This window comes from Dasypus novemcinctus, chromosome 6 (genome assembly GCF_030445035.2).
Source record: "Dasypus novemcinctus isolate mDasNov1 chromosome 6, mDasNov1.1.hap2, whole genome shotgun sequence".
Lineage (NCBI taxonomy): Eukaryota > Metazoa > Chordata > Mammalia > Cingulata > Dasypodidae > Dasypus > Dasypus novemcinctus.
In genome coordinates, this window is record NC_080678.1 from 102,930,392 (window position 1) to 102,953,583 (window position 23,192).

General features: G+C 51.0%; 1 protein-coding gene across 1 annotated transcript in view; it reads right to left on the reverse strand.

Moving 5' to 3' along the window:
• Window positions 1–9,326: 9,326 nt before the first annotated feature.
• The window catches only part of LOC131278904 (anthrax toxin receptor-like), a 68,641-nt gene continuing 54,775 nt past the window's right edge, over window positions 9,327–23,192 (reverse strand). Inside the window, exons 14-18 of the mRNA XM_058299546.1 lie at window positions 21,693–21,719; window positions 20,312–20,395; window positions 18,932–19,012; window positions 9,869–10,042; window positions 9,327–9,646 (exon numbers count right to left, since the gene is read on the reverse strand). Of these exons, the coding sequence (XP_058155529.1) occupies window positions 9,440–9,646; window positions 9,869–10,042; window positions 18,932–19,012; window positions 20,312–20,395; window positions 21,693–21,719 (573 nt within the window). The 3' untranslated portion in view covers window positions 9,327–9,439. The remainder of the gene's footprint in view (window positions 9,647–9,868; window positions 10,043–18,931; window positions 19,013–20,311; window positions 20,396–21,692; window positions 21,720–23,192) is intronic.

Consider the following 23,192-nt stretch of genomic DNA (forward strand, 5'->3'; position numbering starts at 1 on the left):
ATTAACCTTGCCCCTTAAGTCAGATTGCAGTTTGGAGAAAAATCATTAAGTTATTTGTTCTTTGGAAGAAACACTCCTAGTAAATCTTAAAAGTATGATAAAATTTGGGGAAAAAAGGGGATGGAAAAACACACCAGAATATTAACTCAAAATGCTGGCCTTGGATATATTGATCAAAAGAAATAAACAAAACTAACAGTTCACCAGAATTTTAACTCAAAATGCTGGCCTTGGATATATTGATCAAAAGAAGTAAACAAAACTAACAGTTCACCAGAAAGAGACCAATTCTGAATTCGCAGCTGCTCAACCTAAGCTCCAATCTGGCTATATACTTTAGAGAACGACTTGCATTTTGGGCCTAAGAAAGCACCCGTTAGACTCTTCCTCATGTCTTTAGACTGGAAAAAAAATTAGGAGGAAACTAACAACAAGAGAATGGATAATGAATTTTGAAGCCTGTATATGATGGGGAATTACTCAACAGGCAACTGAATGGACTAGGAACATTTTATTATGTAATTCTGGATAATAAGTTCTATCCAACAATATGGGTAAATCTTTAAACTAGAGTAAATAAAAGTTCTTTTGACATATACAACCTACAACATATATATACACACACACACAATATAAATATATATACATTTTTGAAATGTATGTTGTTTAGAGATAATATGTAGGTAATAGCAAATGTGCTAATTTTATTTTTCTCTCTAGACATCTGTGTGTACCTTATTTGTCTAAAGCACCTGACAGTACCATCCCAATGATTTAAATGTCCTTTATGGAGTTGTGTCATTATATCATTGTTTACCTGTTCGACAGACTGCTTCATTTAAGAAAACACTTTCTGCTTGGGGAATGCATTTCTGTTGAGTAACAGACTAAATGTTTTCAGAGCCTCCACTCACTACATGCTTTTCTTCTGCAATGAGCTGATTCTCATGTGTCCTATAATTCCAGGTATGGTTTCTTCATTGTGAGTCAGCCTGTGAAACACGGGACTATTACTCCCACACATTATGTCATCTACGACACCGTTTGCTTGACCCCAGACACAGTGCGGCATTTGACTTACAAGCTGTGCCGCATGTATTATAACTTGCCAGTAAGGATCTTCTGATCCCAGTTTTCCTCCAGATCTGTAAAATGAATGGATCAAACTTGCATGCCTATGTTTTGAATCTGTGATATGACATATGTGAAAATGTAAATCTAAAGAAAATAGATGTAAATTAAATTCAGAAACAGAAACTTCCTCTTAGTTTTTTTCCTCCTACAGGATGTGATTTGCGTTCCTGCGCCTCTCCACTTCGCTCACAAACTGGCTTACCTCGTGGGTCAGAGCATTGACCAACAACGACACAATTCACTGTCAGAATGTCTCTATTACGTTGATCTGCCGAAGATTGAGCTTTGTACGTATCAATTTGTAAATTGAAGCTGGACGTTTGTATTATTCTTCTAGATTCATGTTTCAAATTTGACTCATTCTTGAGTGGACATGGGAGAGGCTCAGAGGGATGTATTCTATTTTCAGTAGTATCACTCACTTAAACAAGACTTTGTGCACCATTTTCCAGGAAGGAAAACCGACAGTGAGAGTTTTGTCTTACAGGTTAGCTTTCCAATATGTTGCAAAGAGCATATAATTTAAACAGAGATGAATGCTGCCCTCCAAGCAAAGGGTCAAATAGAAAATGGTTGACCATTATTCACATGCAAATGGCAATAATGCACATCTATAAACAAATATATTGGAACACTAGCATACACACAGTTTCCCAAGTACAATGTATATGTGCATTGCATGAAACACTCATTGCTTTGTGAAATATTTATTTTGCTTTGGAAGGACAGGAAATATGAGATGGTGATGGATTTGTGTTAATTAATATGTTCTATTTTTAAATACGTGAACGATTACTGATATATTATACATGAAATGTTCATGATATTCTCTGCACTGGGGTGGGAGTTGAATATATTTTTGGTATAAAAAGATACCAGTGATTTGAAAGTTGGCAGCTTAGGAACATGGATGCATTTCATCATATTTTTTTTGCAGAGAAGGAAAACTAAGACCTTGACTGGTATCTCTGACTTCATTCTATTGCACATGTGCCAAGTGTGATGATGTTTATTTTGATAGCTGCACCATCATCAGGAGGAAATTTTGGATAATTTGTTTGAATGAAGCCATTTTTCCTCCTGAAAGCAGACATGTTTTTTCCCTCACAGTATAAACCAATCTTAAATAGACTCAGAATTTAATATGCCTGGTATTTGAGAGTGCCCTATTTTCTTATATTCATAGAATGGTATATTTTGGGGAATGATTTGTTTCAAACATGCCAGAAAGTGTTATGTCTGAAATTGATAGAAATGCTTCAATCATAAGTTAAGTAAATTTGATTTGATATTTGAGTGAGTCTTAGAAGAAATACAATTAAGCAAGAGTTACTTAAACTTTGCCATCCAGTTAAAATTCTAATGATCAGTACTGCCAATGGCGATAAATCTATTAGAGGAGATTGGCTCATAATGCAAGACAAGCAAAGGCAAAATGCTCTTTTCTGAAGCCATGAATTAGACTTAAGGTAACACATTTCTAGGTATCTACAGAAAAAGAAACAAACTTAAGGTAGTATTTCTGTATGTTTCTTATTATGCAGTATGTGCAAATATAATTTATCCATAACAGTATTCAAATTTGTAAATTTAAGAGATATGGTTGAATAAAATGTTTAAGTTGGATCTCCTTATTTAAAAATTCATGTTGGCCTTCGTATTCTAAATCTACTGTTTGGAGAAAAAAAATGTTGCTTTTTCAAACTAAATGGATATATTTTCTGGACTAGTGGGGCATCCAAACCTTTAACCTATATGCTTTTAAAAAATTATATGAAGGGAGACAGATATTCAATATTTCTAAGAGAAAATCTATGGTCCCAAAGGCCTAGGTAAAGCTTCTATAATATATCACCATATATAAGTATCCAATTGCTGGGAGGTATCTAATTAAAGGACTATCAGGAATGCATTTGGCCTAAGTGGAAATATTATATATAATTGAATACATCTCCTGATTCTGCCAAGATTTTATAAATTATCCATTGAAGTGATAGCAAGGCTAAGAAGAAAACAACTTTAATATCTGGCAGGTAGCCCTGATATTTGAGACGAATTTTATATTTCCTTTGAGATGTCTTCTTTGACACATGGGTTTTTTTTAGAAATGTGTTGTTTAATCCTCAAATATTTTGGGATTTTCTAGTGGTCTTTCTGTTACTGATTTTTACTTTAATTGCACTGTGATCTGAGAGCATACTTTGTCTTACTTCTATTCTTTTAAATTTGTTCATGTGTTTTATGGATCAGGGTTTGGGCTATCTTTGTGAGTGTTCACTGGGTGCTTGAGAAGAATGTGTATCCTGTTGTTTTTGGAGGAAGAATTCCATCAGTGTCAACTAAATCTAGTTGATTGTTGCTGTTCATGTCAAATGTATTCTTCTGGATTTTCTGCCTACTGGATCTGTCTGTAACTGATACAGGGGCACTGAAGTCTCCAGAGAGATTTGTCTTTTCTCCTTGCAGTTCTACCCTTTTTGCTTCATGTATTTGTTGCTTTATTGTTAGGCACAAATACATTCAGGATTGTTGTGTCTTGAAAAATCTGCCCACCTTTTCATTATGTAATGCCACTCTTTATCCCTGATATTTTCCTTACTGTGAAATCTGCTTTGTCTGAAGTTAACAGAATTATTAAAGCTTTCTATTTGATTAGTGTTTGTGTGGTGCATCTTTTCCCATCCTTTTTACTTTTAATTCATGTTTGTCTTTATATTTAAAATGGGTTTCTTCAGACAACAAAGAGTTGGGTCATCTTTTTATTTTTTTAATCCACGCTGATAGTCTGTTTTTAAATTGCTGTATTTACACCATTCACATTTAAAGCAATTGACATGCTTGGATTAATATATATCATTTTGTAACTATTTTCTATCTGTTGTCCTTGTTCTTTCTTTTACTTCTTTTTTTAAAATTTCTTTTAAAGAAGCTCTAGACTACATTGAAAATATAGATTCCCATATACCCTACCTCCTCCCCCACCACTTTTCCCCATTAACATCTTTTTCTTTCTTTTTATGCCTTCTGTGGTTTTGAGTAAGCATTTTATGATTCCATTTTCTCTCCTCTCCTAGCATAAGAAATATATTTCTTTTAAAATTATTTTACTAGTTTCTTTAAAGCTTGAAATAGGAATTTTCAAATCCACCTTCAAATAACACTATGTCCTCACAGGTAGTTAAGGTACCTTATAATGTAGTATTAGCAATCCCTCCCACCTGTCACTTAAAATATTGGCTGGAATATGTGTTCTCCCCCACATGGAAGGCTGGGAGGAGCCCAGCCCAGGAGAGGCTCCTGCCAGGCCCTGCTGGAACCACCAGCTCCCTAATGTGCCCCCAAGACTGTGATGCAGCAAGTTCTCAGCTCAGGGATCCCTGCTCTGTTCTCTGTCCCCTCTTGGAGAGCATGGCCTTCCTGACCACGCAGGGCTCCTGCCCGAGGCCAGGGCTGTTATGACTGCTCCTCCCACAGGGAGCTGAGACTCAAACCTCCCCCTGGCCCTGCCTGGCCCTCATCTGCCCGAGAAGGGCATTAGCCCAGGGACCACGGCTCAGAGCCCAGCCTTGTAGTGGGTGAGTGACCTCATCCCATCCTGGTTTGATGCTCCCAGGACTGGCTGGGTCACGTCCCTGTAATCATTAAGCCGAGGCGTTGGTGCAGGGCTGGCTCCTTTCCACGCCCTCAGAGCCGGTGCTCAGGCACCGAGTGCCCTGCGAGAAGCGGCAGAGGGAGGCTGATGCCAGCCCTGCCCAGGTCAGGGGACAGGAACTTGCGGGGACCACACGAGGGCGGGGCAAGACCTTGGCCTGCAGGCTGTGCATCCTTTAGGCACCTCGGGGGTGGCCCCCAGGGCCTCTAGATCCCAGCAGAGCGACCCGTGCGGAAACAGGGCGCGGGGATACACGCGCTTGCTGGTACGCGTTCACCCACACACGTAAAATGTGCATAAAATGGACCCAGTTTCCACACAGAACCTGCAACAGAGCCTGGCAAAGACGCACACAGAATTAAGAGGGCGCATAAACCCTACGAGAAGACCTCGATAACACCCAATTTGGAAATCACACCTGCACATAGCGACTTCGGAATTGTCCCGGCACGCCCAAGACTGCTGTGAGGATCCGGTGGGAGGCGCCTGTCAAGGCCCCTTCGGCCCCCCGGCTGGCTCTGTGAGGAGGGGCGCACGCCGCCAGCCTCCCCGCACCTGTCACCTTCCCTTCCCGGTGGGCCTCTGGGAGGCCCTCGGTCTGCTCCCCTGACTCCCCTGTCACCGGGGCTCACCCGGTGAGGGACAGGCTCCTCTCTCCTTGTTTCTGGGGTCCGAACGTCTCCACATCCAGAAGGTTCTGAAGGCTTTTCCCACACAAGAGGGCCTTTCTCAGGGCTCGCTTCTCTCACCCAGAACCCTCCCCGCTTGCTCACAGCCCCCTCAGCTGTCCTCCCTGAAGCCAGGGCATGCCATTGGGCAAGGAGATGAATGTAAGCTACGAGCGCCATTTGGGAGCCGTCTGCACCTCACACGGGCCTCCCGACCCCCAGCCCCACCTGGGCGCCTGGTGCTGAGGCAGGAAGGCCCTGCACCCCTGGCTCAGCCGCATCTGAGACAGCCTCCAGCACGGCCCACCCGGGGCAGGGCCCTGCACCCCAGCCTCTCCAGCCTCGTCCCTTCTCGGTTTCCTGATGCCAAGGCCTCCCGTGAGGACAGAGGCAGAGGCTCCCCAACATGTGGAGACAACTCTGGGTGCGCTGACAGCCCCGGGGCTGCCTCCTAACTGCCCCTCCCCCTGCCTGGGCCCTGACAGCAGCTCTGTTGGAGTCACGTGACAAGTGGGTGGCCAGGAGGGACCCTGACCAGTAAGGGCACCGGGCAGCTACCTGGGAGCCCCTCAGTCCTCCATGCAGGGGCTGTGGGGGCTGCGGGCAGCACCCAGAGGGCAGGAGCCTGCAGGAGGAAACGCTGCTGGTTCCCAAGGCTTTCCAGCTGCTGGAGCCCTGGGCCTGGCTGCCCACCATGGCCCCCCCTGCGGCTCCACCCCCCTTGGCTCCAACCCAGCCCCGGGCCCCACCCCCTCAGCCCTGTCCTCTGCTCTGGGGTCTCTGCCTCTGCACAGCCTGAGGCGGGTCAGGCCTGTGCTGTCCGCAGCGCAGCTTTGATGTTTCCATGAAAACAGCCCCTTGGGCAGAGGCACTGAGGGACACCGCAGGCTGGGGGCATCTGGAAGTGGCCTGTGGAGAGTTGTGCAGGTTTCTTGGGTCCCTGGAAGCTTCCATGTTAGGCAATAGTGATGCAGGCCATTTTCGGGACTTGGAGTTGTCCTGAACAACATGGCAGGGATGGATGCCAGACATTATATATCCTGCCGTAACCCACTGAATGGGTGGGGGAGAGTGTGACTACAACGTAAACCATTACCCATGCGGGGCAGCAGTGCTCCAAAATGTATTCAGCCAGTGCGATGAATGTGCCATGACGATTAAAGAGGTTGTTGATGTGGGAGGAGTGGGGTGGGGGAGCATATGGGAAACTCTTATATTTTTTAACGTAACATTTAAAAATAATAATAAAAAACTATATTAATTTTGAAGAAAAAAAAGATTGCAGCCTTCTGAGCTCCTGAAGCCCCCCTCTCACCATGGGGGCTCCCCCTCCCCAGGCTGGTGTCAAAGTCCAGAGAGTCCTGCCACGCCCTCCCCTGCAGTGGTCAGGGCTGCCTGGAACACCTGGCACGTGGCCTGCTGGGGCCTCCAGCCAGCGGGTCACCACACTCAGGGGTGTAGCTCCCTCCTACCCATATGTCCTCAGGACCCTGTGGCCCCTCCTGCCCCTGGGGTGGAGGACGTGCTAGCCAGGTCCTCGGAATGAGTGTCCCCAACAGCCGGCAGTGCAATGTCCTGTTCCTCCTTGTTAGCATTCTCTTATTTATACAACCAGAAGCTCTTAGTCTTTGTGAAACAAATAAAAAGAAAACAGAAAAAAGAGTTGACTGAGTCAGGCTTCACATCCTGCAGAGAAAGCCAGGAAGCGCGGTGTGGGGAAGCCGCTTGCACAGTTGATCTGGGATCGAGTCTCCAAATGGGGCCTAAACTGACTGCCGAGCCCCTCCCCAGGGCTTTAAGCCCCTCTCCCTCGCTCCTGGCTCTGAGTTGGCCCATTGCTCGGCCTCGCCTTATGCGGCATTTTGTCACAGGAGCAACCTTCTTACCACCAGCTTGGGAGAGGATTTGTTGGCACACAGATGGCCTGGGAGGCGAGTGGGAAATGCTCTCCCCAAGCCCGTCCTGGGAGCTGGCTGGACAGACGGGGACTCGGCTGCACAGGAGGGCGAGGGGCAGGAGGGGGAGAGGGGGCTCCCTGAAGCAGCAGCAACACCAGACAGGAAGGCTTTGAAGGTCAATGGTTATTTGTCCCAGGGTAAGCCTGCACACACAACCTACATACACAGAAACAGGCCCCCCCAGGAATTTTTTTTTAAACATGGGAGATATTATGGTTATTTCTTTCAATCAGTATTGATTAAACACCAAAACCTGTTCTTGCCTTACACTCAATTGAAAGTTTCAAGAAGACAGGACTGAGGTGGAGAGTTTAGTTTCCTAACTAGTAAGATCAATAAAGACTGGCTGGGAAGCGGATTTGGCCCAGTGATTAGGGCGTCCATCTACCACATGGGAGGACTGCGGTTCAAACCCCGGGCCTCCTTGACTGGTGTGCAGCTGGCCCACGCACAGTGCTGATGCATGCAAGGAGTGCCCTGCCACGCAGGGGTGTCCCCCGCATAGGGGAGCCCCACGTGCAAGGAGTGCGCTCCATAAGGAGAGTCACCCAGGGTGAAAGAAATTGCAGCCTGCTCAGGAATGGTGCCACAAACACGGAAAGCTGACACAGCAAGATGAAGCAATGAAAAGAAACAGATTCCTGTGCTGCTGACAGCAGAAGCAGACAAAGAAGACACAGCGAATAGACACAGAGAACAGACAACCAGGGCGGGGGAACAAATAAATAAATAAATCTTTAAAAAAAAAAAAATAAAGAATGGCTAACTAGGACATGTCACCAGAGAAGAGAGTGTAGTTAGGGAATGGAAAGCTGGGTTTAATCTGAGCAGAATTGGCAAAAAGTAGTTTGTAAATGTTTGGAAATGAGTAGAAATGGCGAAAGCACATAAGAGAATTTGTAATCAGAATTGCTAATATATAGGTATTAGAGTTGGCTTTTTTTTTAATAATGAAAATGCTCTAAAATTGATAGAAATGATAAATACCCAATTCTTGATTATACCAATGGATTTTACACTTTAGATAAATTGTAAGGTTTATGAATAAAAAACATAATAGGGTGGGTTGGGGAAAAATATACCAAATGTAAGATATGGACTGTAGTTAGGAGTAATACTTTGATGATGCTCTTTTATAGTTTGCTATGTTTCACAACAATGCAAGGATTAGTGGTGGGGTGATGTGTGGGAGCCCAGTATGATGTGTTGTAAGTGTACAACTTTTACTATATACTTATTATTTATGTATGTTCATGTATGAATGATATATTTCAATAAATTTTTTAAATGAAAAAATAATATAATAGAGGATGCCTGGGCGCCCTCAGTCACAGCTGCCCTTGCAGACCCTCCTGAGGGGCTCAGGGATGCCACGCCCGGTTCCGGGGGCCTGTGGGCCTGGTGATTTCACAGGCACAGAGAGACCATGGGCTGCGCCTGGTGGGAGGACGCTGCTCACTAAAACTCAGCCTTCTTGGGCGTGGATTCTCCAGCAGGGGCAGATGGACCCAGATGGGGACTCAATTTTCTTCTCTAGTGGAGAGGACACGGTTCAGTGGAATCCTTCTGGGCTTGGGCACAGTTCAGGGCACCTGGACGGAGAAGTCATGCTTCCAGCTAGTGACCCTGGGGGCTCCTCACCACCTTCTATGACACGTTCAGAATGTGGGACTCCAAAGTGGGAGACCAGGGACATGGAGAAAGGAGATGAGAAATTCAAAGGCTTCTCTTTGCATGAAGTTAGGACTGGATTCACATGAAACAGGCTCTTTGGGCTTTTTCATGGACCGGAGTTTGGCAGATGGATGAAGACGAGGTGCTGTGAGAGGCACAATCCATGTCATCCCACACGGGGCCCCAGGATGCGTTATTCTAGCAGGTGGAGCATATATGCATTTCGGAGAGGACAGAAACTCACCATCTAATAAACTCTTTTAATCATCAGCAACAAATGCCAACATCTTTTTGATTGTAAAACCAAAACTATGTCCACCTCATCAAGTCAACAATCCTGGCCCTTTGATGCTTTAGCGATGAGGCTTTGCAGGCAGGGCTCGTGGAGGGCAGGCAGCCGGAGCCCGGGAGCAGGGATGGGGGTATGCAGTGGGGGGACGGCAGTACTGCGGGCATGCCGCAACAGGGACCCCCTCGCGGCAGGGTGGGGCGCACGGGGCTGGGTTGCAGACCACCGGCCTGCATGGGGCTCTCACTGGGGCAAAGGTGAGGCACCTCCCCTGTAGGGCAGAGAAGAGAGAGAAGGTCACAGGAAGGTCATCCGACTTGGGAGTGGAGGCTGCAGTTCCCTTGGCGCGGTGGGCTGGGCTCAGGACACCTGCACCCATCGGTGGACCTTTCCCTGGGTGCTGGCCTCCAGCCTCCACTCCACTTGGCGACAAGGTTCGGCTGTCACCTCCTCTGCAGGGGTCCCCCTACCCTCCCCAGGCCTGACCTCTGACCTTGGCCTCTCCCTGTGGCCGGACTCCCCCTGGGGCCACAGCGTTGCCTGGTTTGGGCCCTGGCAAGTGTCTGCTGAAGGAGGGCCCCTCGCGGCAGGGTGGGGCGCACGGGGCTGGGTTGCAGACCACCGGCCTGCATGGGGCTCTCACTGGGGCAAAGGTGAGGCACCTCCCCTGTAGGGCAGAGAAGAGAGAGAAGGTCACAGGAAGGTCATCCGACTTGGGAGTGGAGGCTGCAGTTCCCTTGGCGCGGTGGGCTGGGCTCAGGACACCTGCACCCATCGGTGGACCTTTCCCTGGGTGCTGGCCTCCAGCCTCCACTCCACTTGGCGACAAGGTTCGGCTGTCACCTCCTCTGCAGGGGTCCCCCTACCCTCCCCAGGCCTGACCTCTGACCTTGGCCTCTCCCTGTGGCCGGACTCCCCCTGGGGCCACAGCGTTGCCTGGTTTGGGCCCTGGCAAGTGTCTGCTGAAGGAGGGCCCCTCCCCAGGGCCCTGGGCCACTGCGGGACATGAGGCTGGGGGCTGCAGGGGCCCCTGAAGGCAGAGGGTCTGCCCCACCCCCTGTGCGAGGAAGCCCGTGCAGACCCTGCATCTGTCTGCGGCACCCGCCGCCCCGGCGCTGCTGTCCTCCCTGCCCCTCCGTCCTGGGCTTGCCGAGGACCCCCACCCTCCACTCAAGGCCCCCGCAAGTGACCAGAGCACATTGGCCCCTCCCTCACTCCAGTGAGGAAGGGTCTCCCCGCACCTTCGGGCAGCCCCCTGGGAGAAGGGAGACCCCCGGCCTTCTGGGACCCCTGCTCACCTCCAGCGGGCAGCACCCCAAGACCCTGGCATCTGCCTTTAGAGCCCAGCACCCCCGGTGCCCCAGAGGCCAGCCTCAGCAGGACAGGCCCAGCAGGGCCCCGGCGGGTGCTTGCCCACCCCCCTCGGCTCAGGCCCGGGGCCGCGGTCCTCCAGCTCGCCTGTGTACCCGTGTCTGCCTGGCCTTCCACGAGGGCCTGCCCATGCCCCGCTCCAAGCCAGGCGCCTGATGTCAAGACAGCCGTGCTCTCAGGCACGTGGCCCCCCGGCTGCTGGAAAGCGAGCCCAGGGTGCCCAGGTCCTCGAACGGCCTGCAGAGCTGTGCACATCACCAGGTGAGGCCAAGGGGCCTGGAGAGCCCCTCCAGCCTGTGGATGGAGGACGGGCCAGTGTGCACGCCCAAAGCCATGGAGCTCAGGAAACTTCCATGGCAGCTAGGGGAAGCTAAGACACCGCCCAGGACAGCCAAGCAGGGGCCCCAGGAAACGGTCATGTCACAGCCTCCAAGCCACACAGGAATGGCCACTGGAACCATGTGAGGTCTCTGGGCCTTGCTGACTTCATGTGTCTCTCCCCACACCCCTGACACACACCAGGGCCTGTCCTGTGTGGTGGGGTCACCTCAGGACCTCATGCACGAGGGACAGTGGAGGACACAGAAGGCAGGTGGAAGCCAGCCCCACACAGCTGGGGTTGAGGAGGGGCCCAGCACCTCAGGAAGCTCAGAGCTTTCCTCCACAAGACACGGGGCATGACCCCCAACCCGGGACACAGTGGGTATTGGATTTGGGGTCCACGAGCTGCCCAGGAGTGCTCAGAGAACCTTCCAGCACGCAGACACGCTGCTACTGGGTGGACGCCTCCTGGGTCGGAGACCTGCTGTCCCCTGGCTGTGGACACTCATTGGCCCCGTGGTGCCTGTGCTGACCTGCAGCAATCCCACTGTGGCAGGGACTGGGGCAGCCTGCTCAGGGGGCTCAGGATGTGGCCAAATCTTACATTCACTAAGCTCTCCCCATCTCTAAGCTTTTATACACACTCTTCTTCTCTTTGGAATGCCCTTTTTTTTCTCATCTACTCATCTTTTAAAAGACAACCCAAACTTTACCTCCTCCACAAAGTCTCATTTCCATCAAAAATGACTGAGCCTGGGGAACCAGCAAGATGACAGCAGAGTAAGGAGCTCCTAGAGTTGGCTCCTGCTACAGGACAGTTAGCAAACACCCAGAGCTCTCTGGAGCTAGCTGAAGATTCTGTTTGGGGGCTCCAGGAGACCAGAAGGGCATCCTGCCACATCCTTGAAGGAGTGGAAGGAGGAGACTGCCCGTCTGCAAAGAAGACTCATAAGTTCAGACTCCACACCCTGGAGGCCAGTGCCCATCCTCCACTGGAGGCACAAGCCGCCTTGGGAGCTGTTCCGCGGCTGGAATTGAAAGCTCCACTTGCCCAAAATGGGGGAGGAAGAGATGGGTGGGCACCAACTTCAGTTACTGATGGGTAAACTCAGTCAGCTACAGTATGATGCTGAGAACAGCTAAGGTTTGAGCCTGTCCAGGTCAGAAAGAGGCCAGGAGCTGCCTTCTTAACTCCATGCCTGGCACGAGAGGAAGAGGGGTGGACTGAGATCCCAGTGCTGGTGGGAACTGGCTTCTTTCCCTCCAGGTCAGATGGCAGCTCCAGCCTTGGCCCCAGTGCCACCTCCAGCAGGGAGGAAGCTGCAGGGACCTGTGCCAGCCTCTCTGGGAAATTACCAGCCAAACCATGGACACAGGTGATGATCCTACTCTGGTGGTGCAAGCCACCCCAGGAGCTGTTCTGTGATGGGAATTGGAGGCTTCATTTCCCAGAGACAGGGGAGGAGGAGATGGTTGGCTGCCGATTTCAGCTACTGATTGGGAGACTTGGCTGGCTAAGAGATAACCCTGGGAACAGCTGGGGTGAGAACCAGCCCACCTCAGAAAGAGGCCAGTAGCCACCATTCTGACTCCACCCCCAGCCTGAGGGGAAGCTGGGCTGACAGTTTCTTTCACATAGATCAGCCTGCAGCCTGCCTAGGCTTCAGCCCCGCCTCTGGCAGGGAGGAGGCTGAGGAGCCCTGCACCAGCCTAGACAGGCAACAGCAGGGAACTCTGGCTGGCATAGACTGAAAATCAGAAGACTACCAGGGGAATTGCAGTCATCTTAGACCTGCACTGCAGAGATTGCTGCCCACACCTGCAGCTCCATCCTTGCCCCAGGTAGGGGAGAAAGGGATGTGAAGCTCCATCAGTCTCTCTGGGCAACGACAGTCTAGGCCTGCACATGGATTATTCCACATGGCTATGACTCTGTCCCTGTCCCTGGCAAAGGAGAAAGTTGGAAGAAGCTTCATTGGTCCCTGGTGGAATGAGGGCAGCTTGAGCCTCCACAGCTTACAGGACCAACTACATGCTTGGCTCCTACTGCATAACCAGCAAGGGAGAAAGGGCAGGAAGCCCTAAACTAGAGAGAAAAACTGCACCCAGAAAAAATACCCTAGTAAGCTAGATGCAAAGACACCGACAAAAAAATTACAATCCACACCAAGAAACAGGAAGCTATGTCCCAGGTAAAGGAACAAGATAAGCCTCCAGATGACATAAAGGAGTTGAGACAACTAATCATAGATGTTCAAACAAATCTTAATAAATTCAGTGAGATGGCTAAAGAGATTAAGGATATTAAGATGAGTACAAAGAAGAATTTGAAAGCATACATAGAAAATTAGCAGACCTTAGGGAATGAAAGGCGCCATCAATGAAATTTAAAAAAGATTGGAATCATATAATAGCAGATTTGAGGAGGCAAAAGAAAGGATTGGTGAGCTTGAAGAAATGGCCTCTGAAAGTGAACATACAAAAGAGGAGATGAAGAAAAGAATGGAAAAAATTGAACAAGGTCTCAGGGAACTAAATAACAGCAAAAGGCATGCAAACATACGTGTCCTGGGTGTCCCAGCAGGAGAAGAGAAGGGAAAAGGGGCAGAAGGAATATTTTTTTTACTTTTTATGGTCTTTGTTTTTTTAATGTTACATTAAAAAAATATGAGGCCCCCATATACCCCTCACCTCCCTCACCCCACTCCTCCTCCCCATAACCACAACCCCCTCCGTCATTCATTGCATTTGGTGAATACATCTCTGAGCACCACTGCACCTCATGGTCAATGGTCCACACCATAGCCCATACTCTCCCACAGTCCACCCAGTGGGCCATGGGAGGACATACAATGTCTGATAACTGTCCCTGCAGCACCACCCAGCACAACTCCAAGTCACAAAAACGCCCCCACATCACATCTCTTCCTTCCACTCCCTACCCCCAGCAGCCACCATGGCCACTTTCTCCACACCAATGCCACATTTTCTTCGATTACTACTAATCACAATAGTTCATGAATAGAATATCAGTAAGTCCACTCTAATTCATACTCTATTCCTCCATCCTGTGGACCTTAGAATGGTTGTGTCCACTCCACATCTATATCACAACGGGGCTTAGATTCCACATGGATGCTGGATGCAATCCTCTTGCTTTCAGTTGTAGGCACTCTTGGCTCCCTGGTGTGGTGGCTGACCTTTTTCACCTCCATGTTCACTGAGTGGGGTAAGTCCAATAAACCAGAGTATAGGACTTGCAAGTCTGTTGGGCCTGGCTATCACATGGTCAGTCCAGAGATTCAGAAGGAATATTTAAAGAAATAATGGTAGAAAATTTCCCAACCCTATTGAAGGACATAGATATCCCTGTCCAAGAAGCACAACAAACTCCCATCTGAAAAAATCCAAATAGACCAACTCCAAGACACATACTCAAAATGGATCAAGAAACTAAAACTAAAAGCAAGAACCATGAAACTTCTGGAAGAAATTATTGGAAAATATCTTCAAGACTGTTGTGGAAAACTGGTTTACCTGTTTGTTACTGTAAATGTTACACCTGTTAAATGTAGCTGTTGTTAGATGTTGCAGTTGTTTCCTGTTTTTGTAAATGATGTTGTAGTTCAGATAGCAAACAACTGCTTGGTAGTTTCCCAATAAATGCAATGGGAAAACCAGGGTTGAGGCTCTCATTCCAGAAGCTGTGAGTCCCCTGGTCTCAGGTTTCTCTCCCCTCTTGTGTCTCTACCTTTATTTCTGTGTTGCCTTCCCTTCAAGCCAACATATTGTGAGCTGAATGTAGCACAAGACCTGGTGGTAGGTGGTGGATTCTTAAAGGAGATAAGAGAAGAACTGAGTGGACTACTGATGTTTAATGTACATAGAAGTTTTAATTAGCTTTACTGTAAAATTGTGGAAATGTATAGAGTGGATGGTAACACACAGTGAGTAACAGCTAGTTTATAAATGGGGATGTGACTGAAAATGGTAGTCTAGTTTTGTAAATGCCACTGACAGAATGCTTGAGAATAATCTAGGAACTGGGTAGCACAGTAAACCAAGAGGTGGATGAGAACTGCGGTTGATGGTACAGATTCAAGAGTGTCCTTTGTTAGCTAGAACAAATGTCTATCAGTACTGCAGGGCGATGGGAATGTGGAGAAGCATGGGAAAGGTATGGCTGGAGTGACCTATGGACTGTGGTTAGTAGTAACAATACGATATTCTTGCATCTATGCAAAAGATGTACTGTGTTGGTTCTGAGGCAGTGTGGGAAATGTGAGCCAAATGTACACTATGGACATGGCAGTAATCAGATGATATTATTTTATCTGTGGCAAATGACACACCACATTGTGGTGTATTGATGGAGGGGTGCTTTGTTTGGGAATTCTGCACATGTGCATGATTGTGTTATAGGCTTACAACTTCTGTCATAAAAAATACATTTAAAAAATAATAATAGGGTGGGTTGGGAGAAAAACACACCAAATGTAAGATAGGAACTATGATTAGTAATAAGATTTTGACAGTATTCTTTCATAGTTTGTAACAATCATCTCATAACAATGCAAGGTGTTGGAGGGTTGATGTATGGGACCCCTGTATGATGTCATGCACGTTTGCTTTATAAGTTCACAACTTTTACTATACACTTAATTGTTTATGTATGTTCATATATAAATGATATAAAGATAATAATCAGATTGGTTAGGGGAAAAATACTTTGCTTAATAGTAATATTTTGACAATGCTCTTTAATCATTAGTTGAAAAGGTTTAAAAACACTGCAAGTTATTGGTGGTAGGGCAAGATGTTATATATGTTTGTTTGATGTCATTTATGCTTGTTTTGTAAGTTCACAACTACTATACATTTATTGTTTATGTATGTTTATGTATGAGTGATGTGTTTCAATCAATGAAAAAATAAAATAAAATGCCTGTGCCTCCTGGGACTTCCCAATCCTACCTGCAATCACAGCACTTCTCCCCCAGCACTGACCCTGAGCCACGAGACCCTCTACTCATCTGGCCTGGGGACTGTGACTCTTGGGCTGGGGAGGGGCTCCCGCCCGGGCCTGGTTGGTGTGCGGCCTTTGTATTTTGCAGCACAAGGGAGTTTTATTATTTTTCCCTGTTTTTCAGATGAGAAAAGTGAGGCTTTGAGAGGTTAAGAAACTAGGCCAAGTTTACACAAGTAGCAACTGGTTAAACAAAGTTCTTCCTATGGTCACCCCTGAAAATGTTACAGGGACCCCTTCCATCCTTCCACAATTGTCCCCCAAAGAGGCTTTCTGTGCCTTCATACATGCCAGATCCAAACATGCCTCTTGGTGTCAGAGAAATGACCCAAAGTATCATTGCAGGCCCTTGTCCAACCATAAATGCTCATTCATCCACCCATCACACCTCCATCTACCCACCCATCCATCCATTATATATCCTCCCATCCCTCCATCCATCCACCCACTCTTCCACCTTCCTATCCACCCATCAACCCATCCATCCATCCTCCCATTCATCCATCTATCCCTCCATCCACAGAGAGTGCTGCATCTACAGGCCCAGGCATAGGATGATAAGTGCTTCAGAAAGCTGATCCTGTCCACACTGACGCCTGCAGGGCAGGCAGGTGTCCGTCCCCCACCCTCTCTCTGTGCCAACACTAAGTATCATCACGAGCACCTTGACCACTGGGCTGATGAAGATCATGTTGATTTCCCACTCTCTCTAGACTCGCTGCCTCTCTCTTCACCCAGAGCATGCCACCCTGGGATAACATTCATCGAGTTCTACTCATTCATGGGAACTTTGGGTTTTGTCGCTGTTGGGCATAGAATGGAATCTTTATCTTTGTTTCTCGCTCCTTTATTTCTACTCATTTATTCTAGAACATGAGCAACTGATTCTGGGGCTGGTGCTCCCCAAGGGCAGCAGGTCCCTCTGCTTTCTTTCAGGGCATGGTCTACGGGACACTTGCAGTCTCTTGCCCCAATCATGCCCATCCTGGGGCTGCAGGGGCACCCTGGAATGATCTGAACAGGTGCTGATAGAGGGGCAGATGTAAGCACCTTCACCCAGGAGAGGAGCCCTCTGGGGGCTGCAGGGATCCTGAGTCCGTGGCATGGGCATGAGGGGGTGAAGGGATGTGAGGTTGGGGGGGGCGGCTCTCCTTCCTCTCTGGCCATCAGCGATTGCCACGTGAAGCCAACTACCATTACGTCTCCTCAGGTCACTACTGTGCAGCTCAGGGCCTTTCCTGAAGGGACCGGTAGAGCTGATAGGGAGCCTCAGTGTCCAGGGCTCTGGGGCTTGGACTCTGTTTCTGGATCTCCTGGGGAAGTGGGAGGGAGGGGAGCCAGGTGCCATCACAGTCCAGAGGCACGAGCAGAGACGTTTCTAAAGATCGCTGGTGGAAGGACACTGTCACGTTAGGATTTCCCCAGCCCTACGTCTGTGCCCCCTTTGGTCCAGCTCCATCACGGGCAGGATGAGAAGAACAAGACTCACCTGCCCCTTGGGCACCCGTGCAGTCTCAGACCCACCCCAACACACTCCAACCAAGGCCCACAAACACAGGCGGATTTCCATGGAGAAGGAGTCTGCTGGGACATGGGGTGGAAATCAAGACACCAGTGCCCGCGAGATCCTTGCACGTACAGCCCAGTCCACTACAGAAATGTGCTTTCCAGGTGTTCCCAGGGTCCACCTGATGGCCAGATGCAGGCCAGCCAGGGGCTCTGCGGGGAGAGGAACTGCCCCCTGCAGCACCCAGGCCTTCGCTGAGGCGGAGTCTCTGTCTCCACACCTGGGAGGTGCAGAGGAGGTGGCCAGGCCAGGGGCGAGGGCCGGCCAGGGGTGGGCGGCTGCCTCCCTGCGCCCAGGTGAGGACGCCATGTGAGTGACCTTCAGGGCCTCGGCCCGTGCCCAGAGTGAGCCTGTGCCCCAGCCCAGAGCAGTCCTGGAGCACCACCGGAGCCACAGACACGGCGGTCAAGGGCTGGGCACCTCCAGGGCCCCTGCCCCACCTGCACAAAGCGTGACAGGGGAGGCCACACAGGGTGGACAGCAGGCTGGGTCAGGGGGCCCGCAGCCACGTGGGCACAGCTGCCAGGTGATGTAGGATGACCACACGAGATCCCAAGTGCTGACCCGAGCACAGGCAGTGCAGGGCGAGGAGGGCGCTGGGCTCCAGAGCCAGGCTGCTGGGTCCCGGTCCATCCCCGCCCCGCAGTGGCTGTGTGAGGTGGGGCAAGGCACAAGCCTCTCTGTGCTCCTGCTTCCTGGTCTTTACAACTGCACATAACCACAGCGCCAAGGCTTGAGCTGGAGGAGGGGCTGGAGGGGAAGAATGTAGGGACCCCTGAGGGCAGCTGCCCAGGATGTCCACCATGGGCACAGCACCGCCCTGGTTCCAGGTGCACATGCAGCGCTGCCATTTACCCCCTGTGCCGGGGAGCCCACGCCAGGGGACCGTGGCTACCTGGAAGAGCCCGTGGGGGCTGCACCCAGAGGCCCCCACATGGGAGGCCACTTCCTGGGAGGCATAAAGCCAGCTGACCCCCAGGGCTGCAGGTGCAGGGGGCTCATGGGCCAGGAGTGCTGGAGCCGGTGGTTGGCCCTGCTCTGCAGCCCCTTGCCCTTGACTCTGGCCGTGGCCCTTCAGCCTCCAGCCTGGACAGTCCCCCACCCATCCAAGACCACAGGGAAGGAGCGTGTGGGCAGCCACGGCCGGCCCCTGGGGCCTGCGTGCTCCTGAGGCCGTTTCCCAGGGCTGGGCCCCTGTCTGTGGGCAGGCGTCACGAGGGAAAAGCACTGGGGCGTGGGCCCGCCGCGGGTGCAGCACCGCGCCTGCTCACCATGCACTGGAACGGGGGCCGCACCAGGCGCACTGGGGTGCAGCACCGACTCAACAGGGCACACAGGAGGCTCAGCTTGCCCTGCAAAGGAGACGTGGCATGAGGATGCGGCACGGCTGAGCGACGCGTCCAGAGAGGGTCAGGCACCCCTGCTGAGCCCCAAGAACCCACATGAGCTTGGGAGTGGAGCCTGGCAGCCTGCGTGCCTGCTGGGGTGGTGGTCGCTGTGCTGTGTCAGAATCTGGAACAAGACACCCTTTTGGCATGGGGGGTCAGTGGCTCGTTTAGGGGACAAGTTCCCAGGTCGGGTGAGCTACACCAGGAGCCAGGAGAGGTCCCTGAGGGGGCAGCCGGGGGGTGTGGGGAGCTGGGCAGGAGCCCACGGTGGGCAGGGAGGCCTGTGCTGGGGTGGAGGAGGAGGGGGCAGGCAGGGGCCAGGTGGGAGGTCCCGTGCCCAGCTCAGGGGCAGGTTCCTGATATGGGGGTGGGAAGGGCAGAGAACAGTCCAGAAGGAACCCTGGGCCGGTGGAGGGCAGCACCTTGCTGGCCTGAGCCACAGGGTGGGGCAGGTCTGGGCCAAGCAGGCCGAACAAGTCACTGTGTCAGGACAAGGGCAGGGCTGGCTGTTCCAGTGCTTTCCAGGGCTGCAGAGGAGCACAGAGCAGACGCAAGAGCAGGATGGAGGGGTCCAGCCAGCAGGAGGTTGGGGCTCTTGTCCTCCAGGTGGCCCTTTCACCCCAGGACCCTTGGCCTGGCAGGGCTCTCCCAACCAGGTGGGCAGCAGCGTGTCCAGGGAGGGGTGAAGGGCTGAGACTTGGGCTCCCAGGACTCAAGGCCCAGCACTGGTCACTCGAGGATGGGGTCTTGGGGCTCCTCCTCCCTGCAGCCCTGCACCCTTTGTCACCAGCCATGAAGCCAGCAGCTCTTGTCCTCATTCTGCCAAAAAGGCTGCTGCTGGGCTGGGCACAGCTGCGGTGTCTCAAGAGAATTGAGAAGGCGCTAACAGCGGCTGCTCAGCACGTCTCTATTTCTCTGACTCATTCACCCCTCTTTGTGGCTCAGGCTGTTTTTCTCCCTCCACTGCTGGCTGGGGTTTGAAACTTGAGCCACACCTGAGCTGAGGAAACCTGGGTGGCAACCGGTTACCTGACTCCTGTGGGCTGGCTGCCAGCACCCAGCAACCAGGTGGGGCAGGGGCAGCTGGGCTCAGTTGACTTGGAGCGTCTGGGACACTGACCCACAGCTTCGTGCCCTCCCCTGGCCCCCGGCACCCAGGGAGGAAGCAAAGCACCCCGGACCCTGGACTCCCCCAGGTGGAGCCTTCCAGCAGGGCCTCTGCACCTGAATCATCACCCTCTCCCCTGCCCCAGCCCTCCTCACCTCCATTTGCCTCACATGCCCAGTGCCCGGGCAGTCACAGCAGCGGGTAATCATCATGGGGCACGGCGGGCTGCAGCACACTGTCTGTAGGAAGAGAAAGCGTCTGCTCCAGGGCGGCACAACGGGGGGCGGGGGGGGGGCTGGTGCTGCCACTCAGCCGATGTTTGTGGGGTGAATAAGGAACAATCGAGTGAGGGACCCCGGATTCCATCCACAGCCCGCGCCTCCAGGGAGCATCCTCTGGGGCAAACAAGACGGCATCTGGCTCGTCCCCAAAGTGCTGCAAAGCTCCCCTGTCCCCTCGCTCGTCTGATGCCCCCATTGGCAGAGCCTCGCCTTGAGGCTGTGCCCTGTGTGAGGCTTGGATTGAGGGCCCCAGAAGAGAGGGGTTCACGCCTGCAGCCGTGCTCTCTGGGGGGAGCCGTCTGTAACAGGACGTGCCCAGGACGCCACTATTGGATGGGTGGCCAAAGAGAAGTGGGGGCTCTGTACACTGCAGGAGCCTCATGAAGGAGGAAACGTGACTTGGGAGGAGTCTGAAAGCAGAGGATGGAGGGGACCAAGGATGGCGCCATGTGGCCGAGGCATGAGGCCAGCCAAGGACCCCGAGGGCCACAGTGACTGGCACTGGAACCCTGCGGACCCGGGAGAAAGCTGGCCTTCTGGGCTCCAGACCAGAGACAGTGACCTCCAGGTTCAAGCCACCTGGTGCATGGCATTTGTCAGAGCAGCCCTGGCAAATGAAGACACCACGTGTTGGGCCAGCCAGGGGTCTGCGCATGGGCAGGGGATGCCCCTCAGCCACTGGGCTCCAGCTTTGAAAGCACGACTACCCCAGGTCCACCTGGCCCCATGGCTGCTGCCCTGAACCCAGCCCTGGGCTCCCCCGGGTGGGTGCCCCTCACAGCTCCATGTCAGGTAAGGTCCCTCACCCACCCTCAGCCCTGCAGGCCGCAAGGGCTGACCTGGCCAGGCCCCTCTGCCCACCAGGAGACCGTGATTAAGAAAAGGGCATGGCAGATCCCAGAGCTGGGTCCTTGCAACATGAGGCTCCTTTTCCAGAAGCTTCCCTGAGTCCTGGGCAAGTACCATCCTGCCAGCTGGCAGGGGCTCAAGTGCCCCACTTGTCTCAGGAGGGTCCATGGCAGACCCCCCACAGGCTGCCCACACTGCCCCTTTGGTGGGAGCCTGGGAAGGGGGATTCCTGGCTTCCCTAGCAGCCTCCAAACCCCCCACCCCTGCGCCCCCCTCCTCCTGCTCTGCAGGCTCTTGGCACAGGCGGTGGAGCTCCTGGGGTGGGAGCGGACCCCTCCATGGGCCACGGGAGGCTCGGTGCATGGCAGATGAGCTCACAGGAAGTCAGGACGCACTTAGGACTTACCCTACATGGGTCCGGCTCCCTTTTACACTAGAAAGTTAAAAAGACATAGCCAAATAAGATTAATAAGAAAATGAAATAATACTAGTATTTAAAATAACAAGTAAAATACAAAAAAAAACTTTAAAAATTGACATAATATAAAAAGTTTTTAGACACTGTGTCTTTCATCACTGTAAGGTCTGTTGTCTTGTATGTACAGTAATAATTTCTCCTGTATATTCCCCGAGGACCTTATTTTTTCCACTTTATTTTCAAAGAAGCGTAGGTTACAGAAATGTGGGAAGGGGTCCACCTGGGGCATGCCTTGAAGGCATATGAATATGTACAAGTGTTCACTGTCTGGATGGTTGAAGACCCACACAGTAAGCAAAAGAATATTGAATTCCCATGCTGGGGAGTGCTGCTGCATTCTTTAACAGCATGGCAAGAATCTCCCAAGTACAAGGGCAGTGCCTAGTGAAGGAGGAGAGACCATGATGACAGGCCCTGCATATTGATGACTGTACTTACAGACCTGTCCTTGTGAATTTGAAACTTAGCCTAACATTATATATTGCCTAAGAGTTACCTCCTGAATGCTTCCTTGTTGTCGAAATGTGGCCTCTCTGAAAGCCAAACTCAGCATATAAACACACTATCCTTTTCCTAGCATGGGACATGATGCCTGTGGATGAGCCCCCCTGGCACCAAGGGATTATTACCAACACCAACGAACAATGCATGCAGAAAAAGACCTTGACCAAAAGGGAGAAATACTCAATACAAATGAGTTTTTATGGTTAAGAGATTTCAAAGTGAATCAGAAGGTCATTCCAGAGGTTACACTCTGCGCATCTCAGCAGGCTCAGCAGGATCCCATTGACTGCCACGGTAAACAATGCCTCAAACAGCAGGGCTCCTAAGAGCTAGAGACACCCAAACACCAAAAGCAGCACAGAGCCCCTCAGGAGTTAGGCACCCTATCAGCTGGCCTTACTCTGGAATCTATGCTCCTCAGTGTAACAGACTTAGACTCTTGAATAGTTTCCCTAAACAAGGCTCCTCTGTCCCTTTTATTTGAAATATCATTAGCACTCTACTTATTAAATGTATGTTCCAGAGACTTAAAATCTTTGGTCCATCCATGTGCCAGTTGGGTCCTGAATCTCAGCAGAGTTGCAGCACCTACTCTCCAGCTCATTGGACTCATCCAGCACAACTGACAAGGAGATGATGATGGACAACGCCCATCCCAAGAAGCAGAGAGTGTCTGCAACTGCAAGCAAGAGAGTAACATCCACCTACCACCTGGGAAACAGGGCCCCTCTCAATCAGAAACTGCATCACCATCGTCAAATCCTCAAGACTGCGGAATGAACACTGGACTAAAGTAGACTTATTACTATTCTATTATAGACATTATTCTAGCAATGGAAGAACTTCTATCATTGCTATAAAGGCAGTGGCCACCAGAGGGTCTGAGGGGAGGGGGAGGGAAGAAGAGGTGTCACATGAGGGGAA